Source organism: Setaria italica, chromosome III (assembly GCF_000263155.2).
Source record: "Setaria italica strain Yugu1 chromosome III, Setaria_italica_v2.0, whole genome shotgun sequence".
NCBI classification, from domain to species: Eukaryota; Viridiplantae; Streptophyta; class Magnoliopsida; order Poales; family Poaceae; genus Setaria; species Setaria italica.
Window position 1 is genome coordinate 9860939 of NC_028452.1, and position 19548 is coordinate 9880486.

General features: G+C 46.8%; 4 protein-coding genes across 5 annotated transcripts; 1 reads left to right on the top strand and 3 right to left on the bottom strand.

The window, feature by feature from the left end:
- Positions 1-425: 425 nt before the first annotated feature.
- On the top strand, positions 426-1981 carry LOC111256844. Its single transcript, XM_022825581.1, has one exon. It carries the CDS (start codon positions 476-478, stop codon positions 1670-1672), a length of 1197 nt encoding a protein of 398 aa, XP_022681316.1. The 5' UTR covers positions 426-475; the 3' UTR covers positions 1673-1981.
- Positions 1982-3840: 1859 nt separating this feature from the next.
- LOC101754966 (putative glucose-6-phosphate 1-epimerase) lies at positions 3841-7404 on the bottom strand. Of its 2 annotated transcripts, none has more exons than XM_012844339.3 (8): positions 6688-7404; positions 6501-6575; positions 5943-5999; positions 5611-5783; positions 4945-5079; positions 4741-4843; positions 4379-4478; positions 3841-4289 (listed from the first exon to the last, which is right to left on the bottom strand). In XM_012844339.3, the coding sequence occupies exons 1-8, from the start codon at positions 6802-6804 to the stop codon at positions 4084-4086; spliced, it is 966 nt and encodes a 321-aa protein (XP_012699793.1). In that variant the 5' UTR covers positions 6805-7404; the 3' UTR covers positions 3841-4083. The 2 variants fall into 2 exon arrangements, with proteins under 2 accessions (XP_012699793.1, XP_004961172.1); XM_004961115.4 differs by having other exon boundaries at positions 5611-5774; positions 6688-7401.
- A 3445-nt stretch (positions 7405-10849) lies between these two features.
- Positions 10850-15529, bottom strand: LOC101755376 (common plant regulatory factor 1). Its single transcript, XM_004961116.3, has 12 exons — positions 15336-15529; positions 14301-14382; positions 13895-13939; positions 13728-13817; positions 13564-13647; positions 12892-13028; positions 12745-12790; positions 12582-12624; positions 12107-12297; positions 11838-11915; positions 11532-11657; positions 10850-11416 (listed from the first exon to the last, which is right to left on the bottom strand). The coding sequence occupies exons 2-12, from the start codon at positions 14358-14360 to the stop codon at positions 11195-11197; spliced, it is 1122 nt and encodes a 373-aa protein (XP_004961173.1). The 5' UTR covers positions 14361-14382; positions 15336-15529; the 3' UTR covers positions 10850-11194.
- Positions 15530-18382: 2853 nt separating this feature from the next.
- On the bottom strand, positions 18383-19507 carry LOC101755785. The gene is made up of 2 exons (XM_004961117.3): positions 19133-19507; positions 18383-18727 (listed from the first exon to the last, which is right to left on the bottom strand). The coding sequence occupies exons 1-2, from the start codon at positions 19477-19479 to the stop codon at positions 18622-18624; spliced, it is 453 nt and encodes a 150-aa protein (XP_004961174.1). The 5' UTR covers positions 19480-19507; the 3' UTR covers positions 18383-18621.
- Positions 19508-19548: the final 41 nt, after the last annotated feature.

Here is a 19548-nt window from a genome sequence, read left to right on the forward strand (position 1 = left end):
TTTCTCACATCGTAGAAAGACTTCTAGCCTATACCATGCCTATACGGCTATACTCCAGGGATTTATATTTTTTAATACAGCATTGTCTTTACAAGCAGATTAGCAGACTCATCATTTGCCATCATGCTGCTTGACTTGACGGGAGAGTAGTCGGCGTTTGGACGGGAGTATGGGCTGCTTACAGGCCCGAGAACTGGCCCAAACCAACAGAGTCCGTGGTGTGGCCCGGCCTTCTTGCTCGACACGAAAGCCTTCCAGCTCATCAAGCTCGGCAACCGCTGACATCCTCCATTCCTCCGCCCCGGGCTACAACTACAAGAATCGAAAGGGGATCTCATCTCACAGCTCGCAAGTTCGCAACGCCCAACGGCTTCCTCTTCCCTGCCGTCTCCCTTTCTCCTCCGCCCCCATACACCGACCGCCGCCCCAACCAGTAACCACCCCGCCGCGCCCCGCGCTCTCCCGCACGGCGCCCATGGCTGCGCGGCGGTCCTGGGCGGACATCCCCGCCGATCTCGTCGCCGAGATCGCCCGTCACGTGCCGTGCCTCGAAGACCGCGTCCGCGCAGCCAGGGCGTGCCGCACCTGGCTCCGAGGCGTGCTGACGAACCCGTGCCCGCTCCAGCTCCCGTGGCTCCTCCTCCCGTACCAGAACGCCGCCGCTCTCCCGCCCTACGCCACCCGCAGGGCGTCCTTCTTCTGCGTCCTCTGCAACCGCGCCCACCGCCTCGCCGTCCCGCACTACACGGAGGGCGCACGCTTCTTCGGCGCGTACCCCGGTGGCTGGCTTTTCCTCGCCTACGGCCAGAGCTGCGGGCACGGACTGATCAACCTCCGCACCCACGAGAGCCTCTACCTCCCCGACGACATCATAAGGCCGGTAGGGGACGGATTGGCGCGGCAATATCCCATGTTCATCCGCGCCGCCACCCTTTCTGCCCCGCCGGCCACGTTCGAGGGATGCGTCGCCGCCGCCATCATCACGGTTCTTACTCCGCAGTGTTTCTTCGGTCCGTCGCATATTACGGTCTGGCGCATGGGGAGCCATGTGGCCTCCGCCTCCTGCACGTTCGGGTTGGACGCCGAGGACGTCATACACCACAACGGCGCCTTCCATTTCCTCACCCGGCATGGGGATCTGCTCATTTGCAGGCCAGAATTTCAAGATGAAGCGCCCCTGGGACGACTGCAAGTGCGGGAGGAATTCCGGGAGATGCTGGGCCGTGTGCTGAACGCCGGCGCTCGCTACCTCGTCGAGTGCCGCGGCGAGCTTCTGATGGTCTTGCGAGTTCAGCCTCATCAAGAGGCGACGTGGTCGTTCAGGGTGTTCCGGATGATGCAGGAGCAGGTATCGGACGCCGACGGCATCGACGCCGACCATGCTCGCTACGGTTGGACCGAGCTGCCCGCGCTGGATGGCCGGATGCTGTTCGTGGGGCGCGGCTGCTCTAGATCCTTCGAGGCGGCTCATTTCCCCGGATCTCAGGAAGGCGTTTACTTCTTGGATGACGGGAGTTTCCACGCGGCGCCGATGATATGCTTCGGAGATGAGCCCCGGCAGTACGGCTGCTGCAACAACGGGGTCTGGTCCGGGCCGCCTGACCATGCCCACCACTGGTTCCCGTTACAACGCCCATCGACCTACTCGTCTCCGGTATGGTTTCTCCATTGAGACCATCTTGCTTTGCTGCCACTCGATGACTGTTGTTGATCCGTGTATTCGGTATGCCTGATATTCGGTCAAGGTGTTCAGTAGTGCAGAACTGGTGCTTCATCCCACTTCTGAAACAGAAAAGGTTTCTACAGTTGTTTGTTCAATTGCTGTATCATGTCAGCATTTCTGGCCTTCTGGGATACTCTTGTCAGATAATTGATAACGCAGTTCTAAGACTTGGTGTAGCGTGTTGTTGTTTGGCTAGCTGACACTCATATTGCTCCCTTTTGCATTGTTCTTAATCTTGCAGCGATTGATGATGCTGTATCTGTCTTGCTGACATACAGTTGTTTCTTATGAAATCTTCTGTCTAGTAAAATGGGACTACTTATCACGGTATTCATGCTCTGCATTTCCATTTTCGCTTGCCCTTTCTGAACTCGTGAGGGCGACTAATTTACTTTCTTGTAAATTCTAGTATCAGCTAGTTTTCATCAGCTCAATTCAGAAATGTCAGCCGTTTATAATGTCTGTGTATGAAGCAATAAAAAGTTTTTTTTGAAGCAAATTGGCAGGAGCTCTGCCTTTCATTATAGATAGAAAAGAAAAGTTTTTCAGAACCGCACAGGCCAAAAGACCATGGCCTGGCACCCTCCTACATCCTCAAGGAGCTAGATACAGTAAACACATGCTGCGATAGCACAAAAAGGTCACATGAGCAAACGAAACTTGGTTAGGACATCGACATTGCACACACTCTTTGCAAAATATCTTCTTATATTCGTGAGGAATAAAAAGTTCAGTTTGAATATTTATGTGTGTGTTGGTGACCAGATTTCTCCTTATGCTTGCAAGATGAATTTGTCTGATTCAGTATCCTTAGCTTGGAACTAGATGAACACTCTGATTCATAAGCATGTGCTACTATGAAAATTATTAATTCTCCAGTTTCTCATTTAATAAAATTAGTTCTGAGGCTTTAAGCAGAAGGGTTAGCTGATTGACAACTCATTTTCTAGTCTTCCCAAGTATCAAAATGACATGTCAGACTTCTTTGATCCTACTCATTTTACAATGGATACGTGTCAGCTGTGTCCCCACAATGTAGGTTGTCTTCATTTGTATCTGAAAACTGTTTGTGTCCCTTATGATTGGTCAAAAGGGGGACTCATGGGATGCTAGTACTTTGTAAAATTATTCCCGTAGTATTTTTCTGTTTATGAGGATATCATATGGTCCAGTCCAGGCTCTATGATCGCTCTGCCTTAATTTAGAGCTGAGTTCACAACATGGGATGCTAGATTCAGAATGTGGAACGCTCAACACTTTCGAATTGGTAGACAGTGTGACTGATGCATGAAATCAGTATCTGAGCTTGCTAGACTCACCAGTATAACGATTTTATTTTTTGAGTAGTACCTCAATGGGATGTTAACTTGCATGAAAGAATGGTTTTCTTGGTGTACATGTTCTGTAATGCACTATTCTCTGTTGAGTTTATGAATTGGTTAGTATGAAAATGTGAATGTCAGTACTGAGTGCTGACTACTGACACATTCCTGATAGAATGTTTATATTCCCTCCTTGCGTGAAGGAGATTTGCATGGCGTTTGAGCTATTATTATGTATCCCTTACAGCCCCCCCCCCTTTGGTTCTGATTGATGACTTCAAGTTTAGCATGTGGACGCTTATCGTTACTGAAGTACTACTCTGCAGGGGCTTTGAGACTCTAATCTGAATTGAAGTATCTTCATTAACTGGCATGGCTACTCGTTTTTCCTGTTCAAAATGCTATGAAAGTTACCTTTTCTTTACTCTGACTGGATTGACTATTACTTGATAAATCCTGTGATATTTTGCTCTTTCAGTGGGCACCATCTTATCCAGGCTACCAGGCAACTGTGCCTGAACCTAGTACATGCACATTGATTTAGTGCAGCCTGATATGTTCGCATTGTGGAGTGTTCAGCATTATTGGATTGTTTTACAACTTCTGTTTTAGAATTGGGAATGATGCAGAATTTGTGAAGATCCACGGGATGAGTTTATGAGCTTGCAATACTTTCTTGTACCCCATTGGATTTAATGAACCAGAATGCACAATGCAGTAATTGGTTGCTTGTGTTCATGCCATGAAAATGCATAAAATGGAACGTGGATATTCGATAGTACATAACTAGAAATCTTGTGAGAACAAGGCAGAGGCCTGAACAAATCTTGCCATTTGTGTGCATTATGCACGAAGCAAGGCAGTGCTATCATTATTGAGATTCCAGAGACCAGGTCATTACAGAATGCCGATTTTGGAATCAAGTCGAGCTGCTGACTGATCATAGATGAACCTACTGATTCATGTACAAAAGGGGTTCATACTTATCTTATGAGGCTAATATATAGCATTGTGAAATGTGAACTACCACACTACAAGCTAGATGCTGACTGGGTGATCAAGATGATCGCTGCAGTTGGTGGATGAAACTGCAGAAAGCTCCAGTTTCCCCGTCCACTCCTCCCCTGGTTTCAGCGTGATTGCTCTCTCCACTGCGGCTGCATCAACGCAAAGCATCTGCTTGTACTCCTCATCACCAAAGTCCACCATAGTCTTTGATTTCTTTTCCCACGGATTCCACACAACTGACAGGGATACAGTTGTTACAATGAGAAACCAGTCACACTGTTAATGGTTGATTTTCTAGTAGGTGGCAAAGGGCAACATATCTTACCAACGTCAGGAAGTCCTTCCTTTTTTATGACAAATGACTGTTTCTTCTCATGGTCAAGAACTGCTACTACATTTGGGGAGCTAACGTAGACTCGATCGACCTGTATAGCAATTGAACAAAGACAATGGGTGAGCACTAACTCCTAGAAATCTTTAGCACCTAAGACATTACAAAATTCCAGTAGAAAGGGCAACTATACGCCAAAATCTTCTACAGCTATGCTTCCCTATCCAGCAATTTACTTGCAAGACGCAAGTTTCCGCTAGTTTGAGCAGATTTAAATAGTATTTTTTTCGAAATGGGAGATTTAAATAGTTGTGTATCATCAATTCATCTTTTAAAGTATCAGGAAAAAAATTCACCTCTGACTCAAATGTTATGGCGTCTCCTTGTTCTGTAAACCGTTCTTTGTGGCTAAGATTGTCAAGATAATCAAGGGTCTCCAAACCTTCTATCCTCACCTCACTGGAATTAACAAGAGATAGTATGTCACTATGGAACGTCACTAAAGGGAGTAGTTAGATAGTGAAGTATAGAAAATACTTGCTGGGCAAACAATGCCTGACCTGATGTCAGAAACGGAAAGGTATGTGTGGTAAGCAAATGAGAAACTGAATGGCTTGCCATTGACATTCCTGATGCGCGATATTAACGACAGGTCCCCAACCTTTGAAAGAGAGACCCTCAGGCGGAATTCAAAACTGCAACCAAGTTATAGACATGCATGAGGAGATTGATATGAAGGAATACAGATATAAAATTATCAGTAGAACTATATTCATAAAACTCAATGTTGCATTTTGTGATTCAGCATGAGAAGGCATCTTGATCAATTTTAAAAAATATTGTATTAGTTTGCCACCGATCCACAGTATCAGGATCATCCAGCTAAGGACAATAGTCCTGTTCAGATTTCCTTTTTGATTAAAAAAAGCATAAATACTGTAAGATGAAGGGTAGTCCTTATGCATATCCAAGACACTCCTTACAAGAAATGGCATAAAAAATGCATTCTGGTTAGTTTTCCACTAATCATTCGAAAATATGTCAGTGTAATTTTGTCAAAACTTTAATCCAGAAAATATCATCGGAATTACCCAGCTTCTGTTATTAGACGATGCACCTCAATGACGCAATACTTAACAGAAAGTTGACATCTAGCCCTCAGTTAGTTGTAACATAATGCATAGTCATAGGAATGCAAACACAGATAATCGAAAACAAATGCATACCAATGTGGCCAGCACTTGAGGTCATCTTCGGATGGCTTTAGTATTAGGTCAACAGAAACTTTGCTGGCGTTATCATTATGATTTATTGGTGGATGCTCATCATCCAGGGCCCATATCCTGTTTCTTGCAAATCCATGTCGCTCCAATGTCCCAGAGTATCCAAACTGCATGGACTTTTATAGTTATCAGAAGCAGCAGGAAGAAGACAAGTAGCTCCCCTCTCAATCAGTCAGCTTATATATAAATTTGTACATCGCAGATAAATTCTAAACTACAGGAGAAACGTGGCAATCCAACAGAAATCATGAGAAGAATGGGGCACACTGCAGTACCTGTGGGAAACACATCTGAATTCCACCTCGCATGGCGTTTGGTGGCTTGAAGATTGCCTGCACATCAGAAGCAACAGACCTGAAAGTTCTTAGACCATTGGAGCAAATAGAAGGCTACAGGGCCCACTACTGGTCCTATCCATCAAGATGAGAAAAAGGAGCTCCGCGCAGGAAACTGAGGGAAATCATCATGAGACTTTAGGACCACAAATTAGTCCCAGCTCACAGGGAACACAACAAAAGTTGATTTGCCATTTGCCTTCTCCAGCCATCAGGATGGACTACAGAAAGAACGGCAAGTGTCTGAATACAAATCAATGTTGTTCTTCCCAGCCCATTTGAACACTTGCCTTACGACCGCACTGTAAATTTCAGAAACGCATACACCTCCAACAGAATGATCAAAGAGCATTCACCAGCTTAACCACAAGAAATTAACCGTCTTATAATTTCTGAGGACTTAGGCGCCCCCAGATTACTATCAGCAACTTCCAAGTATTACAGATTACACGGGCACGGACAGTAAATGAAAGTAGGGGAAATGAAGAAGAAAGTCACCTTGCTGCTGGTGAAGAGGAGCTCCTCGCCGTGGTCGTTCCTCCAGGAGACGACCTGGCCGCCGTGCAGGCTCACCTGCAATGCAAACCAACCAATCCAAGCGGCAAAACCCCGTCAGAACCACACCAAGCCAAGCAATGCCGAGCCGATCGGTCAGTAAAACAAAATCCACGGTTGGTAATCCTACCCGCGCGGAGGCTCCCTTTGGCGAGCGGAGCACGACCTGGGCGACCCCGTTCCAGTCCCTGACCACCTCCAGCCCCGACCTCGGATCCGTCGAATTGGCGAAGCGCCCCATGCTCATCGACAACAAAGCAAGCAGAGCACGGCGCAAGAAGAGAGCAGAGGAGCAGCACGCGCGCGCGCTGGGAGAGATCGGCGAGTGCGGGCGCTGGCTGGGCTGCAGCCGCTGCTAGCCTGCTGCAACTAATGCGGAGCAGGGTGGTGGTGGTGGTGGTGGTGAGGAGCCCGTGGTGTCGCCATTGGGGGCGGTTCGGATGTTACGGCCAGGCCGCGCGGGGCGGCGGGCAGGCGGCACAGGCACGGGGGGCACTTTCCGTGTGAGTGAAAAAAAAAAGCGCACGCGCCGCGGGGCGGCCTGGAACCCGTGAGCCAGGCCACCTAGCGGCAGCGGCAGCCTTCCTCCTCCTCCGCTTTCCCAACCACCCGCAAAGGCCGGCCTGAGAGAGATCGGCAACCCCGCACGCCACGGCACGGCAGCTGCTGCGCGCGGCGCGGCGCGGCGTGGCGACAGGGGTCAGAAGCGCAGCGGAGGGAGAGCGTGCGCGCGCGCGCGACCACCTGGCAGGCTGCTGGCACGGTCACGATGCCACCATGGGAGGAGGAGGCGGTGGAGGAGAGAGGGACTGAGGGAGGGAGAATGGGAGTGCTCTGTGCTCGTGCGTGCGCAAGGATCCAAGGCGAGGGAGCGAGACGGTGGTGGCGCGTGCGAGAGCAGCTGCAGGAACGGGCCCGAGAGCCCGGGGGACCCGGTAGAGTCCAAGAGCGCGGGCGCGGCCGCCCGCCACGGACACGTGCCCCCGGCTGCTCGCCGCTTTACGGGAACAGGAGGATTTCGAGCTCAGGTTTGCCGTTCGCGGGGTGGAAAAGTCTGGGAAATCCTCGGCGTTCTCTAGACTTGAGATCCAAGCGACCGGCCGGTAATGGTTACTTTTGCACGGATTTTGAGGCAATTTTTTTACCTAAAAAGGAAACGCCAAGGTGCATGCTCGTCCTTGCTGAGTTTAATCATAGCAGCGGATATGATGAGCACCTTAAAAAAGGCAAGGTCGAGTGGTCAACACATTACACATCAGCTATTTCAGAAAGGTAAATTTCGTTCACTAATTACCTACCATATTAACAGGAAGCCATACTTTTAGTGGCAAGTAGAAAAAGTTATTTGCTCCCTTGTATACTTTGCTGATGATCGATTCTCCCTTCCATAATCACAATGAGATAATAATACATCTGATCGGACTCTAATTAGTAGATAGTTTACGGTAACTTCAATTCGGTTAGCATTTTGGTCTAACTGTGCCTGTACTATAGCTTTCCTAATTCACCTGTTGACATCAAAGTGTCAACCATTTGCATGGGTAGTACTTCTGACTGGAGTTTTGGGTTTGGCCGTTTGGGCTTGCAGATACCTCCTCTACGGGTTCTCTTTCAGGGTCTTTGCTACGGGTTCCGTTTTCCCTTCCCATAATCGTGATTACGCTTTGTCGGTTCACAGATTCCCTCTAGAGGAACCCACATGACAACGGTCGAGTCTCTGGCTTCCAAGCATTTTGGCACTTCAATCGTGATGATACATAATAGATAGATGCCTGCTTTTATATCTTCGTGGTGATGGGCTATTTTGTTCGGATGCAAACACTGACACTCACAGTCACCGAACAGTGCAGGGAAAGAGAGACTCGCACAGCAGAACCCAGAGACGTCTATGTCCATACCTAGAGCCCCCATGCAGGTGGAATCAAGCTGTGCGTTCATGTGGGTAAACCCTGCTTACTCTAGGCTGTAGCTAGGGGATTAGGGCCCCATCAGGCCATTACCCTTTTCTTAAGGGATTAGGCCATTACCTTTGTTCAAAACAGGTGGTGTGCGCTTTCTTCTACGGCAACGGAGAATCTTACCAAAAGAGTGTCATCGATGAGTCAGGCTCGGAAGATTTCGGGAAAAAGAGTTCGCCCCTGAAAAGTCGCCTTCGGTTGTTGGGTCCGGACTCCGGACTAGCATGTGCGATCAGCCTGCCTGCGGAATCCGTGCAAGGAACGGATCAGCCTCGTCCGCCGTGTAAAGAGGTGGCCGCCTAGTCAGCGTGCTGGAGTCACGTGTATCCATAGGTTTAGGCATTCAGCTGATGCGTTTAGGGCGCGTTTGAACTTATTTTTTAACACATGTCACATCGAATGTTTAGATACTAATTAGAAGTATTAAATGTAGACTATTTATAAAACCCATTACACAGATGGAGACTAAACGGCAGACCAATGTATTAAGTCTAATTAGTCTACGTTTAATAGTCTTAATTAGTATCTAAATATTCGATGTGACACGTGCTAAAAATAAGCAAAGGGAACCAAACACCCCCTTAGATATTTGTTTAACGATGACATCGCAATCTAGGACTCTGAAAAGGTCATGTGTTCTCAATTAGTACGACGCCGCTGCCTTTTTAACTCGCCTCCTTCTGCTTCTTCTTCTCTTACCTTTTGTTTCGAGCAAAGGCAAAATGTGAAAGCCTGCAAGAACGTTCTCGTGGATCCCTCTTCCTTTTTAACCTAATCTCCCACTTAACCGCGAGTAAGCAAGCACTAACATGGCGCCAAAATACGTCACTACTTGCATGGATAAGAGCAACTTCAAAAGACTGCTAATCTTACCTTCTTTAGGGGAAAAAAGAGAAAAAATGAACTCCAACAGTCCACCCAAAACTCCCTCAAAAAATTGGCGACGCGAAAAAATATCCCCTCGCTCCTATATTTTCACGACGCGCGGTCTTCCCCAATCCCCCCAGCTCCGTTCCCGCGCGCGCCAAATGCTTCCACGCTCGTTTTTTTTGCCGCGCGCGCCCACGCCGGTCGCCCCACGCCGACCAGCCAGGTAGGGAGGGAAGACCCTAGACAGTGGACGAGAGAGGCTGGTAATGGGTAAAATGGATGTGAGATGGCGAGGGGAAGCTGCTGGTGCGAGGAGTCGAACAGAGGCGGTCGGGATACGGCGGATTTGGCCAGCGGCGAGCTCTGCTCGAAGGAGTGATGGGGCCGGGGCGGGGGCGGCGGGGAGGACGATGGGCGCAGGGGTGGGAGGGGACGAGGTCGACGGCGCGGGTGCAAACGCTAGGGGAGGAGGTAGCGTCATCGGCGCGGGCACTGGCGGGGAGAACGTGGCGGGAGGGGTGACGGTGCAGGCGATGGTCGCAGGCGCCAGCGCGGTGGATGGGGGAGGGGGAAATGCCGGTGGCTGGGAGGAGGTCATGGGTGCAGGGGTAGGTGGGGGTGAGGAGGTGGTAGGGGGGAGGTGAGCTTGGTGCCGACGTGGGAGGGGGATGCCGCGGTGGAGGTGGAGATGGGGGTGTTGCTGAATGTGGGGGGAGAGGACGAGGAGGATGAGGAGGGGCCTGGTGCGGCGGCGATAGAGGAGGAGGAAGAGGATGTGGGAGACTGCGCGGCGGTGCTAGAGACGGATGGCGCGGTGGCAGCGACTGCGATGAAGCTCTTGTTCTGGAGGTAGAGGGTGTCTGTTCAGAAGGTAGGTCCAATTATGATGACGTGGCAAATATTGGGGAGTAGTTTTTAGCATTATGCTGTGGTTTGATATGTTTTTTGGGGAAAAATTTTTTAGCATAATCCTCAATATCTCATTTTGGAGAAGAATTTTTTAGAACTCTTAAAGTTGCTGTAACGCGCGTGTCACGCGCGTGCGCATCCGCATCGCGTAAAAGGGCTTGGACGCTTCAAAAGAAAAAAAAATCGAAGATTTGTAGCCTGCAGTTGGTGTGATGCGAAACTTTCTGCAATAAATATAAAAAAAGGATGGATCATGAAGCCTGTTGGTGCCCTGCAAGTTGTGTGTGGCACCTTTGCTTGTGACTCAGCGAGAGATCCATGCCTAAAAGGAAGGCGTCTGAGTTTCAAAAAAAAAAAAAGGAAGGCGTCTGCCTTGGACTTGGAAAAGAGAGGGCTGCTGACAATGGTCAAAGTGGCGCAGATGTGAGCCGGACTTTGTCACTGCTAGAGTTCCATCCGTTTGAACCAAAATTGGTCAATGAAGATACTTTTTTTTTCTTTTGGTAAAATACAGATATCAAACCAAACGCTGCAGTTCTGTACTGACATCCTTGCTTGTTACAAGCTCAAATCTGTATTTTGTTATTGCACCGGAAATGGTCCAAAGGACGGTCTCGAAGTTTTTCAGGTTGGCATGCAGCGCAACACTGCTAGAAGCTCACAACAAAACTAACACACGGGTACATGATCAAGAACCCCTGCCAGCGACTACACTGGAGCAGGAAAGTTACCAGTGTTCTCAATGCTATACTGGAATCAATGCCTCCTAGTACACTGTAACGCTGATGATGTTATGGTGAGCAGCATGAGCTGGCGACATGCCGACATCCCCAGGCCACATGCATGTGTTGTATTAGCCGGCCTCTCCGTGCCAGGGGAAAGAGATACCGTAGATCAGCGTTAGCTTACGGCGGCAACATCTGTCGACGGATTGGAGTCGAGGAGCTGCCGGAGCTTGGGCTCGCCGTGCTCCGTGTGCCGGCTGACGCCCGGCGCGTTCGTGCTGTCAATCATCGACAGGAAATTCTCCGCGGCGGCGGCGCCGGGAGAGGACGAGGATGTGGCTGCTTTGTTCGGAGATGGTTCTGCAGGGGTCGGCGCTGCAGTGTCCTTCAGCTTCACCTGAGAAAATGGTGTGCAGTTCCATCAGAGAAAGGTTGAAATGCTGCGACTGGAACGGAGTATAGAACGTCGGTGTGTATGTATAGCTACGGAATCACCGGAAAAGGTTCATTACCATCAGAGCGGAATTCTCGAATCTTAGTTTGTCCGAACTCTCTGTTAGCCTGCCGATTTCAGATCTAAGGGATGTGTTTTCTGCTGTAAGAGACTCCACTTGCGTAGCCAGCTCCTCTGTCTCAGCCTACACCAAAAGAGCACAAATATCACACAGTTATATAAGTATATCGAAAGGGCAATAATCCAAATCAGGTTTCACTTCTATATGTAAGGATATTGCTTCATTATCACTACATGTATTGCAGTTGTGTCGCAGGTAAATATTATGTGAACAACAATGCATCAGATGGTGAAAACAGCACACCTGTTTTCTCAGTCTTGATCGTCTAGCAGATTCTCTATTTGATTGCTTCCTCTTTTCTCGCTTCAGTTCCCTCTCATCCTGCCATGGGCAAATCACAAATAATGAAATAATGAGCACGTCAACACAAAAGGTTCTAACATATATCATTCGGGGATTACAAAAATCTCTCTAAGATAGTAATAACATGGCACAATTCAAGTTTCACGAAAAAAATATTTCTGATAAAGTCAATTTGCCAGCAGTTTTATACAAGAGCAGATGGGATATACCTTGATTGATAAGTCAGTTGGTCCTCCAGTATGAGGCGGAACAATCACACCAGGAGATGGAGATATCGTTGCACCCATTGCCCTTGAGTTAGCAACATTTGTAGCGCTGGGCTTAATTACTGGAGCTGGAAAGCAGTGATGTGGCAGGATGGCTGTATTTGCCAGCTTTGCGGCTTCAGATGTTTCAGCACCTACAAATATATTTTAGTTAAACATTTTCTTGCCAACTCTTGTCCTTAGCACAGGACTTGATCACAGTTAATATCGTATGAAGCAACTAAAAGAAATCATGCAAGCAAGTCCACCAAAGAAGGCGTCATAGAAGAGTACAAATTGACCAATGTGGGCAATATGAGATAATTAAAATTAGCTACCAGCATCTGGCTCTAACAAGTCTTGTAAAGTGGGATTGTGGAGAAATAGTGATATCATGACATCTATGAGTATTGAATGAGTTGTTTGAAAAGGAAAATACCAGGTCCATCAACTAAGCTCCGTTTCCTGGAAGTTTTGTTCACCTGAATTATTCAAAAGTTCATGTAATTATGGAGAATAATACAATTGCAAAACATATCAGGCATATTCAATGCAAAAGTTAATACAAAACCTAATGAATACGAGCATGAAGAAGGCCATACCTTCTGATCGTTTACATCGCTGGAGCCCTCTGCACTGTAATCTTCACTGAGTAGACCATCACAAGCATATAACATCAGTTTACCAAAATAGTAACCGGAAGGGGGCAGTAAAAAATCCAAAAAAAGATTTAAACATCATGCCAGTACCTGGATGACATTGTTCTTTTACTGTTACCGCTGCCAGCAGATACTGCAGTCCGATCAATTTCTTTAAGTTTCTTACTGGAACTTTTCTCCTTACTGTTTGCAGACTTGGTTTGCTCCACGCTCAATGGATTTGATACCTTGAAAGTACCGTGAAAAGACCAAATTGATAAAATTGGACAGAGTGAAAAACTTTGAAAAGGAAATTAACTCTTTAGTTTTCTTTTTTGGTACTGACTCTTTACTTTAGAGGCACAACATAAACTAAAGGAAATTAGTAAACTCTCCAAGGGAATGAGAAAAAAAGAAAGAAACTGAATTAGCTCTAGATGCTCAGTACAGATTACTTTGTCCTGAGGAGCTACCAAATACATAAAACATTCAACATGATACACATCGTAGTCCAGACTAATATCAAGTTTTATTTTCCCTTTCCTACGTTGGGTATGGCTTGGTCACTTGATCAGCCATACTTGGCTTTTCCAGAAGCACTGCCTGCACCAATCTCTTTTTTTTTTACCTCGAGTCTAAAGTATCCCCTGTTTTGATTTAGACTACAACATCTTTACTAACATACAACTGACCATAACATCTCCCTCTTTTCACAGAAAATGTCAATGGATACATGCCATGTGCTTAATTAAACAAAATATCCATAGTCATAGGTATCTTTACCATGGGTACAAGGGGGTGTGGGTAAGCTGCACCATGTGGGTACATTGCAGCATATGGTGTCCCAAAAGGGTGTGGCATTAGAGGCTGCAGAGAGGTAGAGAGGGAATTAGATTTTAATAGAGTGCATGAAACATCATATGCAAATGGAGATCGAACCCGGATACCTGAGGACCCCACATATATGGCGGTGGATGACCTGGAGCTATTGCTGGAGCAAAATATGTTGGTGGCAAGACACCGTGGCCATAGTATGCCTGTAAAAATGAATGCACGTTGCTTAGAACACCATGTTCCTATGAAAGGGGAGAGTGGCAAAACACCAAAACTCTACCTGCATGGTTGACCAATCAGGATATGGAGAAGGAGCTGGTTGATCCTGCAAATAAATATAACCGATGAGGCATTAATGGTAAGGTCTACACTTGCAATCAATAAAATCTCAGTCAGAAAATACATTATATCATCATACCATGTAAGGGCTCAAACCAGCAACAAACATGAGAATGAGCAGGAAAGTATTCACTGTATATGTTCCGTTGACAGACTAAGGACACTGGACACTGAACTCCATATGAGTTCAAGTACGTCCTTGCTTCATTTTAGGAAACTTCTAATTGGATACATGAGTTAACTTCGAGATTTCAACAGAAATCAAGTTTCAGCTGGGATAATTAGTCACTAGTACTGAATCGTATTTTGGGAAAACAAAATACTGCTACTATATCAGAAATCACTACCTTTGGAGACGATGCTGTGTTTCCAGTCTTCTGGGTAGCCACAGCTTCATCATGAGCCATTACTTTACAAATATCTGCTAGTCTGTCATGTAGAACATCAGATTATCACAACATAGAATTTATTATTTTTTTTCAACAATACAATAACATGCAATTTAGCCAGCCAAAATAATATTAGATGAGCGTAAAAAGTAGTAAATCTCTTTTTTCTCCCACTGAAAGCCGTTGATGTATGCTGTGAAACCCTATTTTCATGTTCAACAGAAAGCCTTTTCTACAACCTGCTTATTTTCATACAAAAGGTAATAGTAGTCACTAAAAAACTTAGAATTTTGGTTTCAAAATTTCACGCATAATTATTAAAATTGATATCTTTCTCCTTAAGTTACACCAGATAGTTCACAGGAAAAAAGCACTAGTGTTGTTTTTTTTAAAAAAAATCGGTGAAAAAAGCACTAGAGTGCCCGGGAAATATGCTAAGGATGCATACGAAAAGTAAGATTAAATCTACATCACCAGTTTGAAACACATGCAACTGAGAGATTTAACAACTGCAGCTGGGATACACCTATTTTTCTGACCAACTCTACGAGGCTGCACCCAAAAGATTTTAAAAAAAATAAACTTTCTATGAGATTACAACTGTCCTCGATTTCCAACGAACAGGACAGACAAAACACAGAGTTGGACTCGGACGCAAGGAGATATAAACGGCTTCCGATGGACTACTAGGTTTGCTTTCGCCGTGACGCATCAATGCATCATGCACCCAATTCTCAGGTTCTCCCTGACGAACATGTGTAGAACTCGAATTGCCCCCCTAATAATAATCCCCGCACAACCACTCCCGTATTAACGATGAGAGTACGAGACTAAGCCAAATAACTAGATGCAACTCGATATTTCGATGAGACTAAGCCAAATAAAAAGATGCAGCTCAATACTGCGATGAGATAACACAAGCATGAATCTACGCAGGGGAAGCAAGAGAAATCAACGAGCATTGCGCACGAATTGTAACGGGAACCTTCTCACCTCGCCAAATCAGGTGACGATTCCGCTCGGCAGCGCGGCTCCGTGGATCAGCCGGAGACGGAAAGCCGAATTGATCCAATCAGGAGGTGTGTTTGTGTAGCGAGAAGGTGAGAGGCGGAGACCGGGAAGGGGGAGGCGGTGGGCGAGGGAGTCAGGGAGAGGCGACGAGGCAGGGGAGCGGGGCCGAGTGGGAAAGGCGAGGAAGGGGGAGGAGGGGAGGGGCGCCAAAGGCTGGAGCCACGTCACGAGACACGTGTCTATGATAAGGACTGGGCCACTGGAGCGTGTCTGGCTGGGCTACCTGCTACAAGCACCTTGGATTGCATCCCACAGATTTGCACGGGCCCACCTGGTTCCTGGACAGCAACAGCTAAGGTTCCTTGACACTTGACAGCCAAATGTGAATGTAGGGCAAATACTTCTCTAAGTATTTCTTTGGGATAAGAATACAGATATAAATAACTCATTGATGGAGCGAAAAAAAATTATTATTTTTTGAAACGAAAAATATTTATTATGCATATAGTTGGGGTGTAAAAATCATCTTCATAGTATAGACATTCATAATTTCTAAGAAAGACTACATTCCATATATGTACATGTTTAACTTTTTTCCCTGTTTCTCCTAAGGTAACACATAGCATACCAAGAAATGATTAGCAATATTCGGAAGACAAACGATGCTTAAATTAACGCAAAATAGAACAAAAGGGGGCCCACAGCGGTGTACATTTGTTTATTCCTCGTCACCCCACCATCGGTGTACCGCCCGCTCACGTGTCGACCACTCCGCCGGCCTACGCGTCGCCGCCCGGCGTGCCCCGGCGGCCAGCTTAGCATCCCAGTCATGTGGACGTGGTGGCCGCATCCCGCGTGGGCCCGGCCGCCTGAATAAAATACTTTCTCGAGAACCCGGAACAAAATATTCCGAGACGACGGCAAAAGATTCTTCTCCGCCTTTTTTCACGCGCGCGGAGACTGTACCTCCTTCCGCTGCGGGACCCGGTGCCATCTGGGCCCACGGGTCGGCCTTCGCGGCTTCGCCGGGGAGGAAACGGCAAACATGTGCGTCAAATATGCCACGTCGAAGGCCCATGTGTTCCTGCGTAGCCGTCAGGAGGCGATTGAGCCACGTAGCCGGCGATGCGGCGGGGCGTGGGCCCCGTGGGAGCAAGGAAACGTCACTGACTAGGTGCCAGCTCAGGGGACCTAGCTAGCTTATCCTGACTTGGGAGGCGGATGGGTGATCCCACGTGGGGTGGTTGCGTTGGACCAAGGTGGCTCGCTGCTTCGTGTACGCCTCCCTCATCCCCGCATAGGCTCCGATCGCCAGAAAATGAAGCGCAAGCAAGCTCGGCGGCGGGTTGACTGGCGGAGGTGACGACGGTGGAAGCAGGTCCAACAATGGGCAAGCCGCCGGAGATGGCATGATGCGGGTGAGGCCGGGGAGCAGCGTGAGAAGTCGCGAGGAAGACGAAGTGCGCACTTGGACCGACTACCGGAGGATGAAGAAAGGAGAGCCAGCGATGGATCCAAATCAGATGGTTAAGGCTGTTGAGTGTTGACCGCAAATGATTGTGGTTTTCAAACAATAGAAAGTATATCATCGCATGACTGTCCGTTGCTTACCATCGTAATTTATAATGTGTCTCCAATGTATTTATAAAAATATTCGGTAATCGTTACTCATGTATACTGTACCGTGGATTAATTGTAAACTCTCAAATTTCAACAAAGGAAAACGTAAATCAATACAGGCAGGCATATGGTTATTAATATCCTAATACGGTGACATTTTTTTTGCGAGTATGATAGGGTGCTATTTGATGATTATACTTTATATATGCTTTTAAAATGCTATATATGTACATCTATTGCCTCTCCCTTGCTTCCGATCCTTCTATCTTGTCTACCATTGCAGCGCTTCTCGCACCACCTCCAACCCTCGCAACCGCTATTAGCACACCCAATATAGAATGTTTGGACTTAGCGGCCGCTATTGTCCGCTATTGCCCATGTTAGACCGCTATTCACTACATTTACAGTTCAAGTGACATATGGATATGAATCAAATGGTAATAATAATGTTTAAAATAGTTATTTAGGTAACGGCGATGAAGAGATATTGGATGAAAAATGAATTTTTATTTATTGATACGGGAATTTAATGTTAATTTATATCCATACATCTTAATTATACCTATTTATTTGTGATTCTTACCATGAAATGTAATGGCTAACTTAAAACTATTTTATAAGTAAACTTGATGTTAATATTCATATTTGCTTTAAAATTGTGACTATTTTTTGAATTTCGCTATAGCACCCGCTATCCACGATCCGCTACACCGGCACTAATTCGCTACCGTACCGCTAAACGCTATTTAGTACTTGCTCGCAACCTATCAGTGCAACCTAATGGGTAGTGTTGGTTTCTCTATTTTCAATCTTTTCTGGGCAATTCCATACAAAACATTTTTAGGGGAGAAGAGCCGAAATACAAGATCATTTAAACAAACTCAAGCCAAAAAAGAAAAAAATACCCATTCTTTCTAGAATCTACACAGTTAAGCTCAAGCCATAAAAAGAGAAACGCTCATTCATTTTGTTTACGAGTAGTCATACTAGTCAGAGAAAAATACAACACGTGCAGAATTGTTTGGAGAGATACCTCATAGTATTCTGATTATGAATATTTACCATGGGCTTATACGAGTTGTTTGCTCAAAACTATGTATTCAGATTTCAGACCATCACACTGTCTACGATGACACTCACTCAAATTTTATCAAGGATATGTGGTAATATTGGCATGAAAAAAAATGTTCAAGTTTTTAAACCCCATCATATAGGTCAAGAAGGTAAGGCATATCAACACAGAATGTAATAAAAGATATCATATGGTAAAGTCTTTTCTTTTACACTAATAATCCCTCCGTTCCAAATTGCAGGTCGTTTTGGTTCTTTTAGTGTATAATTTTTGCTATGCGATGTAGTATCTTCGGAACGGAGGGAGTATGAGCTAGTTTATGCTCAAAGGGATTTCATTTCGATGCCAACAAACCAAATCCATGGCACCCGGAGGCATCCACATCTCCAATGTCATCCTAGCCGTTGCAAGAGATTATTAATATTATTTTTGGATACATGATACGTTTGATCCTACAATGATGGAAGAGAAGTATGCAGATCGTGCATCGATGGGCTGGGCAACTTCTTCAGTGTCAACCTTGCCTCAAGAACAAACATGACTAAACGAATCCTAACTTTGAGCTCCTTGATTGTATTAAGGCCCTCCAAGTATTGCGTTCTCGATGTCTTCTCTGCTTAGGGCATAGCTGAACCTTCTCTCCACATCCTTCTCAAGACTTCCAGGGCCGCTTTTCAAGTACCTAGTTAACAATAAGGTTAACAATTTTGTATGAACAATTGAGTGATCGAGCAAAGGATTCATATTTCACAGTGTTTTGACGACACAGTTAATTCATGGAACTCAGGGAGTAGCAGAAAAAGGCTCAAGACACTGAAACACGAAGGCCCTTCAGAATTGCTAGATGAACAAGCGAGTTGAGTCATTGTGAACAAAATACTGTACACCCTAGCTGAACAAGTGTGGAACATCCAAACTGCAAGTTCATCCCACGCACCCACATAAGCTGATTGGGCAAGCTAAATCGCAGGAAAATGTTGGTCAAATTACGAGCATGACTTTTTTTTATAAAAGAATTACGAGCACGAATTGAATCCGCAAGTTAGCACAGATTGATACGGGGCGACTGGGAGAGTGCGGTTTGTACCTGATGTGGAGGTCGGTGACGTCGAGGCTGAGGCGCGCGTGCCAGAGCGGCTTCTCGGCGACCCAGACGGCGGGGTCCTCGCGGGACTGCGTGAACCCGAGGCTGCGCAGCCACGCCTCGATGCACGGCAGGCTGTGCGTGTACAGCGGCTTCTTCTTCTCCGGCAGCCGCTCTAGCCACTGCGCGTCCGACGGCAGCGCCGCCGCCTGCGAAACGACCCCCGCCCCTCTCCGCGGCCGACCCCGCGCGCGGGACGCCGGGGCAGCGAACCCGCTCGGGCGAGCGGAGGGCAGGGCCGGGGAGATCAGGGCCAGGGCACGGAGCGAGCTCGAGAGGGCCATGGACATCGACGATTGCTGCTGCTTTTTCACCTTATCTACCGCTCTCGAGCTCCGCTCTTCCTACACTATCTCTTG

Bases quoted from the DNA above. Each gene is read 5' to 3' on its own strand.
- LOC111256844 (XM_022825581.1), top strand. From the start codon at position 476: ATGGCTGCGCGGCGGTCCTGGGCGGACATCCCCGCCGATCTCGTCGCC.
- LOC101754966 (XM_012844339.3), bottom strand. From the start codon at position 6,804: ATGAGCATGGGGCGCTTCGCCAATTCGACGGATCCGAGGTCGGGGCTG. The intron at 4,844-4,944 runs GTCAGGCATTGT...TGTTAATTCCAG, and splicing joins CTTTCCGTTTCTGACATCAG to TGAGGTGAGGATAGAAGGTT. The intron at 4,290-4,378 runs GTAAGATATGTT...TATCCCTGTCAG, and splicing joins GGAAGGACTTCCTGACGTTG to TTGTGTGGAATCCGTGGGAA.
- LOC101755376 (XM_004961116.3), bottom strand. From the start codon at position 14,360: ATGGCTCATGATGAAGCTGTGGCTACCCAGAAGACTGGAAACACAGCA. The intron at 13,818-13,894 runs GTAGAGTTTTGG...TCATTTTTACAG, and splicing joins CTGATTGGTCAACCATGCAG to GCATACTATGGCCACGGTGT. The intron at 13,648-13,727 runs GTATCCGGGTTC...ACCTCTCTGCAG, and splicing joins CATATATGTGGGGTCCTCAG to CCTCTAATGCCACACCCTTT.
- LOC101755785 (XM_004961117.3), bottom strand. From the start codon at position 19,479: ATGTCCATGGCCCTCTCGAGCTCGCTCCGTGCCCTGGCCCTGATCTCC. The intron at 18,728-19,132 runs GTACAAACCGCA...ATTGTTAACTAG, and splicing joins GTCACCGACCTCCACATCAG to GTACTTGAAAAGCGGCCCTG.